We start from the raw sequence: 6,982 nt of genomic DNA, 5'->3' as shown, positions 1-6,982 counted from the left end.
AGCAGGACATGGTACTCTTTATTGTGACGCTCAGTGGAAACATCTGTAACCCAGCTTACTATAGTGGTGACAGCTGCGACACATGCTAAGGCACTTTTATTATATAAAAAAAGGGGGTGCGAGTCCCACTCACTCCTGTGTGACAGCAACTGGGACCTAAATTCAGAGGTTTTTTCCGGCAGATGTAGCTTCATGATTTTACTTGGTTTGATTTTGGGGAGTTTGTTCCCTTTAAAAAAAAAAAGCCTTCTTGACTTAAGGGAGTCTAAACGCAGCATTTACAAAACAGTGAGGCGCACAGAGAAATTCAGCAACCAGTGTAGACCATTGTAGGGCAGGCTACTTTCTTCTAAACACAGTTCCAGGAAAAGGCAGTGAAAACACCCAGAACTATAGCGCTTACTCTAAGAAAGGAAAAAAGAAAAACTTTTTTTTTCTTTCAAAAAACATCCGTGTGGAAGGCAGATCTGAAGCTATAGCGTCGGCGGCGCAGCTCGGCCACCCTTGGCCCGGGTCCCAGGAGAGGCTCAACAGTGCACGCCCCGTGGGTCCCAGCTCTTGGATATTCTGGCTGCAAGTCCCTTAACCATTAAATATATTTGGTCCCCTAGAGTGCTGGGAGAAGCCACCGGAAGGCTGTTGGCCTTTCCAGTGTGGCCCTGATGCCCTGTCTGGTTGCCTCGGTGCTGGGACAGTCTGCCCTCGGCGAGGGAGGGGAGGGGCATTGCACTTGAGACGTTTTACAATCGGAAGGAGCAGAGGCACCAGTGCTATCCAGAAGGGGGGAGGTCCCTGAGGGCCCCCTTTCTGCACCCAGCACAGAGGTGGAAGCCCTGGACTGCTCCTTCTGGACCAGGAAGGGCCCTGGGAAGGGGCCATAGGGCAGGTGTGAGGTCACCACGTGTGATTGCCAACTGCAGGGGAGGAGTGGGGGAGGGGCAGGCAGCAAAGGTGGGGGAAAGTGACAACGCTTCTAGAGGGCCTGAGCTATTAAAACCTTTATCCGAAGAAAAATAGATTCATAGAAAACTTGTGCCCACTCCCACGGCTGCCCTCCTTGCCCACCGCCGGTGCTTCCGGGCAAGGGGGCAAAACCTTGCTGGTCACCCGGCCTGGGCCAGCCTGGACTCTTTGGTATCAGATTCTTGAAAGGTATGGAGGACTATGCAGCAGAGGAAGCCAATGCCCTCAGTAAGGCCTGGGGGGTGGGGTCGGGGGTGTCATGGTCAGAGCAGTCTCAAGGCAGGGGTGTCGAGGGGAGGCGGAGCCGTCTGTCTGTCATCTCGGGCAGCAGCAGATCCTATTCGGCTGGCTTGGCCTCAGCCCCGTCGGCTTTGCCATCAACCTCCTCATCCGAGCAGTCGCCGGTGCCTTTCCGGACAAGTCGGCGGGTCACCACGAACGGCAAGTCTCCACGCCTGTGGGGAGGGGCAGAGGCAGTGTCAGTGGGGCCCAGGTAAGAAGTGCTGGGCGGGCAGCCCGGTGTGCAGATCTCAAAATGATCTTCAGAGGGACTCCCGCCAGGAGAAGGAGCCAGGCAGCGCTCTCAGGAGAGTGGGCGACCAGAGCAATCGCCAGCCTTTACCTGCAGGGTGAGCGCTGAGAGGCAGAGCACAAGCCTGACACCTGTGGGACCCCAAGTTCCATCCCAGCACCACAAAACAAAGAGAATAAGTAGACCCGGAAGCTCAGGGACAGCTGTCGGGGGCATCCTCTGACCACGTTAGAAAACATGAAATTCTCATGAGAGTCTTATTTTCATGCTTTAGGAAACATTCCCTCTGACTGGAGGAAGAGCGGGAACTCTCCGAGATCTGCTGCAGCCAGCAAAGTTCCAACCCTGACAGAGGCCTGGCTTTCCTTCCCGCTGCGTCTCGATGCCAGCATTCTCTCTTGGGCATCTCCTAAAAGTGCAGACCCAGGCCAGAAGGCCTCCAGCAGCCAATTCAAAAAACTCCAGCATGAGGCAGGCAGATCTCTGTGAGTTTGAGACCAGCCTGGTCTACAAGAGCTAATTACAGGACAGCCTCCAAAGCCACGGAGAAACCCTGTCTCGAAAAAACAAAAACAAAAAAACTCCAGCATGGGAACACCCCCGTTAGGCTTCGAGTTGCAAGAAGACGGATGGACTGTTAAAATAGGCAGGGAAAAGCCAGGTGGTGCCAGCGCACGCCTCTAATCCCATCAGAGGCAAAGGCAGGTGGATCCCTGTGAATGAGGCCAGCCTGGTCTACAAAGCGAGTTCCAGGACAGCCAGAGCTGTTACACTGTCTTGGAAAAAAAAACAGCAACAAAACAAAAGGCAGGAAATGAACTGCCAAGAATATGCAGTTCATTCAAGAGCCTGGCTAAGCGCCAGAGGCAAGAAGACCCGGGAAGGGCGGGGGCCCTCTACGTCGGTCACCAGGCACCTCCTCCTTCCTTGCACGCTGGCTCTGGAAGGAGGCAACGTTCTGAAATGCGCTCAGAACAAACTACCTTGTTTGGGAGAGAGTGAGGCCTGGGACAGGAGGCTGGCTCACCTCAATTTGTTCTTCAGGGAGCTGACTTCCCGGTTCATGGCGTCGGCTGTCTCCGTGGCGTCCTCCAGCTCACGCTGCAGCTTCCGGCGTGAGGCATTGGCCCTCTGGGCCTCCTCTTCGGCCTCCTCCAGCTGCCGCTTAAGCTGCTTCAAGCGGGTGGACGCCTTGTCGGCCTGCAGGAGACACGCGGCTAAGGCAAGGGGCTCTGGGAGAGCAGCCCGCCCCCGGCGAGCCAAGGCTCCGCCGAGCACACACCTGGTCCTTGAACTGCTCGGCATTCCTCCGCTCGTCCTCCACCTGCAGCAGCACGTCCTTCAGCTTCTTCTCCGTCCGGCGCACCTGCTTGGAGGCGGCCTGGCGCTCCCTGGGTAGGACAGATATGGTGACTGAAGGGGGGCACTCTCTACCAGGTGACACAGCCAACTCCACTTCCTGGAGCCACACGGAGGCCTGGAGACCCGTGCCCTAGTCTTTTCCGGACACCTCTGGAGGTGTCTTTTCCAGACACCCAGTAGCTGCCATCCCAGGATGGGACCTGGGCTGACCCATGAGACCAGTGAAGAAGCCAGCCTATGGGGAAACTGAGGCTTGGGACCCAGCATGGTCCTCATTACCTCCAAGTCTCAGTTCTGAGCCCCAAGACAACTAGGCAAGGTCTCTCAGTAGAACGGCCCACAAAGCCCCCAGTTCTGGGTGTGGGCTGTGGGTTCCCACCCAAACTCCATTTCTCAGAACAAATGAAGACGGCTTGCGGAGCCTGGAAGACAGAGCTCATTCCCGGCCCAACCTGCACTGACTGCCCTCAGTCTGGGGGGAGGGGACCTACTTGGTCTCGTTGTCCAGCTGTTCCTCCAGCTGTGCAATCTTAGCCTCCAAGGCAGCAATGGAGGCCTTGTACTTGGACTTGACAGCGCTCTCCATCTCCTGCAGCTTGGCCTTGAGCTCCTTGTTCTGGCGTTCGAGCTGCTGCCGCGCATTCTCGTTCTTCTGAGCGTGGCTGCGCTCCAGGTTGAGGTCGGTGTTTATCTGGTCAATCTGCAAGAAAGTGGTGCGCGGACCTCAAGGGAGGGCTGGGGCCCAGCTGCACGGACCCTCTCTCCTCAGAGGTCTGAGCCGACCAACGCCCCAGCCTAACAGGACCCAGAAACTTCCCTGTCTCAAGCCTTCACAGGGTTAGGCATCCCATTTCTGCCTGACCACGGGGCTCGGACGGAGAGTCTGGGTCCGGCGGGCGGAGTCTGGGTCCGGCGGTCGGGGCCAGCTGCCGCCCTGGCGCTCACCTGCAGGTTGGCCTTCTTCAGCCGGTCGTTGACCAGCTCCGTGTTGCCCTGCTCCTCCTCCAGCTCCTCCTCCAGCTGGGCAATGCGGGCCTCTAGGCGCCGCTTCTCCTCCAACGCGAGGGCCCTGGGGAGGACCCAGAGACGTGAGTGCTTGAGCGACCGCGGAGGTCCTCCAACGCCCTTGGGTTTCCTCCCTCTGGCTCACCCTTTGCCACTGCTGTTAGCGATCTCGTCGGCCAGCTCGTCCCGCTCCTGTTGGGCCTGGCGCTTAGCACGCTCGGCGGCCGCCAGTTCCTGCCACAAGGACCAAGAACATGAGTGACGGGGAGCAACAGAACCTTCAGTGCCACGTGTCCTCTCTGGCCCCTCAGCACATACCTCTGTTCCTCCACAGTGCCGTTCCCCAGGAACTCCTCTAGCTCACTGGGTCAGTTCCACCCTGGGGCACCTTTAGGCGCGTGTTTATAAAGCCCCTATGTCTAAGTACTTGGAGTCAAGCCAGGAGCCAGGGCTATAAACAGGAACCACTCAGGCCTAACAGGGACGACTGGGTAGACAGACCTGCAGTGCTGGCCCACTGCGTATGGTCAGACCAGACACTGAGAAGGTTTATGAAGCCGGCTTGAGTGCAGGCTAGAGTCCAGGACTCTGCCACCAAGGGCAGCAGACAGACTGTGGAAGCCTCCAGAGCACCACGCATGACAGTGACAATGGAGTTATCCTGCACCCAGTAGAAGAGAAGAGCCATGCCAGACAGAGGGTCTGACCGAGCATTTCATAAGCCAGCGGTGGCACTTTGTGGGAAGGCCACCACACCGCCCATCCCCACCACGTGCTTCATGTGTCACCAAACCAGCAGCCCAGGGGGCACTCAGGACCCTCTTTCCCTCCTTGCCACGTGCAATCACTGTAAGCTCATGGGATGGGCTGGGGACGAAATGGTCCCCTTTCCTTTTAAGAGGTGGGGAGCCTCGTCCTTGTCCTCATCACACATGTGCACGAGCATGAACGCACACACCATGCCATGCCCAGTGTGTGACTGGGGCATGGGCCCTGCAAGGACCCCTCCCATTAACTCCCGCCAGGAGGTAGCTCTGTTTTTCTGCCCTTCCCCTCGGCTGACAGGAAGAGGCTCCAGGCGCCCCACAGCTGGCCCACCTCCTGCAGCTGGATCATCTCAGCCTCCATGCTCTTGAACTTCTTCTCATTCTCCTTGGCCTGCGCCAGGATCTCCTCCCGGGAGGCACGCGTGTCGTCCAGTTCCCGCATGCAGTCTTTCATCTGGGCCTGTGTGCAGCAGCAGGGGCTGGTATCACCATCTACGTCACACCTGCCGGGCCTCTCCCCCTCAGGGACCTTCTCCGAGCCCCTACGTCACACCTGCCGGGCCTCTCCCCCTCAGGGACCTTCTCTGAGCCCCTACATCACACCTGCCGGGCCTCTACCCCTCAGGGACCTTCTCCGAGCCTGGCGCCATTTTGGCCAGCCTCTTTATAAAGGCGGAAAGTAGCCAAAGGCAAGCGCCTCTGCACCTGCGTCCCCCTCCAAGGCCTCACACAGCACCTCTCAACAGCACTGAGCCCTGGATACGGTGCGAGCCCTGCCCTTCTTACTTCTTACAACCTCCTTTCTACTGGAAGCTGATACTGATGGCGTCACCCAGTGGCGGTCATGACACATGGTCAGTGACCAGGTGAGCTCAGGGACAAGACAGTAGGCGTGTATGCTTCATGCCAGGTTAAGAAAGCAACCACAAGGCAGAAAACTCAGTCCCCTCTGTCATCCTCCTGCCATCCGCTCCCAATCTGAAGATCCTTTTCCTTCTGCAGACAAATCTCACAATGGCATTCTCAGAGGCAGAGTGTGGCTCCTAAAAATGCCACCAACCTTGCCCACGTGATATTTAATCCTTCCTACTGCTGACACACTAGGCGTGGTGAACCACTCAAGAGCTGTTTTTATCAATGCTATCTTTAATCACTGGTGGCTCTAGGTACCTGGTTTCTTCTGGAAATCTGCTTTTAAGTGGTCAGATCTCCGACTCTTCTACATGCCCAGTTCCCTTCTCCTTGTTTAAATGCACCCAGACCCTCTTATTACATTTCCACTCCGAGCCTGAACCTCCCCTGTGAGACAAGCTAGAAGCTCCCACAGACAGGCTCACAGGGGGCAGGCCCTGACTCCCGGCCTCTATCCAGCGAACTTCCCCGCTCTGCGGTCAGCTGGGCCTGCCTCACCTGGAGCTTCCGCAGCTGTTTGATGGCCTCCTCACGGTTCTTATTGGCTGTGTCGATGTGCGCCTCCAGATCCTTCAGATCCATCTCCAGCTTCTTCCGTGCCGCCATGGCCATGGAGCGCTGTTTCCTCTCGTCCTCCAGCTCTGCCTCCATCTCCCGCACCTGAGGAACACCAGCAGCTCAGGAAGCAGGGCTCACACTTGAAGCACTGAGCTCAGGTGAGCCTGTTTTGAGGGGCCCAGGGGACTACGGGAGGCATCGGACAGAGGACTGAGAAATGAGGCTGGGGGGGGGGGTTTGGCCCGGGAGTCCCTCCCCGGCGCGGATGTTACATGAGGAGACAAGGGGCAGCCCCAGGTGTCTTTCCCAGGGGTAGGGAGGCCACACACACCTGTCTGACCAACTGCTTCTTCTTCTCCTCGTTCTGCTCGTCCCGGCCCTGCAGATCCCGCTCAAACTGGGCCTTCATGGCCTGCAGGTTCACCTCCAGGCGGAGCTTGGCATCCTCGGTGGCCTGGAGCTCATCCTCCAGCTCCTCCAGCTGCGTCTTCATCTCCTCTACCTGCTGCTCCAAGGCCCTCTTGGACTTCTCCAGCTCATGGACCTAGCAGAGAGCCCGAATCAGTTAGAGGCACAGACAGCAAGGAATCCTAAACTCAGAGCACACACATCCCGGCTCCCGGGGCTCAGGACCCCGGCCCAGCACTCACGCTCTTGCCCACGTCGTCCTTGGAGCTCATGAGGTCCTCCATCTCCGTGCGGAACTGCTTGTTGAGCCGCTCCAGCTCTGCCTTCTGCTCCATGGCCTCCTCGAGGGCCCGGGCCAGCGACAGTGCCTTGGTTTCCTTCTCACGGGCCTCCGCCTCAGCTTGGTCACGCTCCTCGGCATACTTGGCAGAGATGGTCTTCTCCTCAGCTAGGAGCTAGGGGAAAGACTGTACTG

The 6,982-nt window shown here is 57.8% G+C and overlaps 1 protein-coding gene across 1 annotated transcript in view; it reads right to left on the bottom strand.

The window, feature by feature from the left end:
• Positions 1–6,982, bottom strand: part of Myh9 (myosin heavy chain 9) — an 86,741-nt gene continuing 79,759 nt past the window's right edge. The window contains exons 32-41 of the mRNA XM_005066947.4: positions 6,750–6,962; positions 6,431–6,643; positions 6,040–6,201; positions 4,961–5,089; positions 4,008–4,096; positions 3,803–3,926; positions 3,349–3,557; positions 2,778–2,886; positions 2,523–2,695; positions 1–1,418 (exon numbers count right to left, since the gene is read on the bottom strand). Of these exons, the coding sequence (XP_005067004.1) occupies positions 1,301–1,418; positions 2,523–2,695; positions 2,778–2,886; positions 3,349–3,557; positions 3,803–3,926; positions 4,008–4,096; positions 4,961–5,089; positions 6,040–6,201; positions 6,431–6,643; positions 6,750–6,962 (1,539 nt within the window). The 3' untranslated portion in view covers positions 1–1,300. The remainder of the gene's footprint in view (positions 1,419–2,522; positions 2,696–2,777; positions 2,887–3,348; positions 3,558–3,802; positions 3,927–4,007; positions 4,097–4,960; positions 5,090–6,039; positions 6,202–6,430; positions 6,644–6,749; positions 6,963–6,982) is intronic.

Source organism: Mesocricetus auratus, unplaced genomic scaffold, assembly GCF_017639785.1.
Source record: "Mesocricetus auratus isolate SY011 unplaced genomic scaffold, BCM_Maur_2.0 Super-Scaffold_100010, whole genome shotgun sequence".
Classification (NCBI taxonomy): Eukaryota; Metazoa; Chordata; class Mammalia; order Rodentia; family Cricetidae; genus Mesocricetus; species Mesocricetus auratus.
The sequence above is the reverse complement of the archived record's forward strand: the minus strand, read 5'-3'. Positions and strand labels throughout refer to the sequence as shown.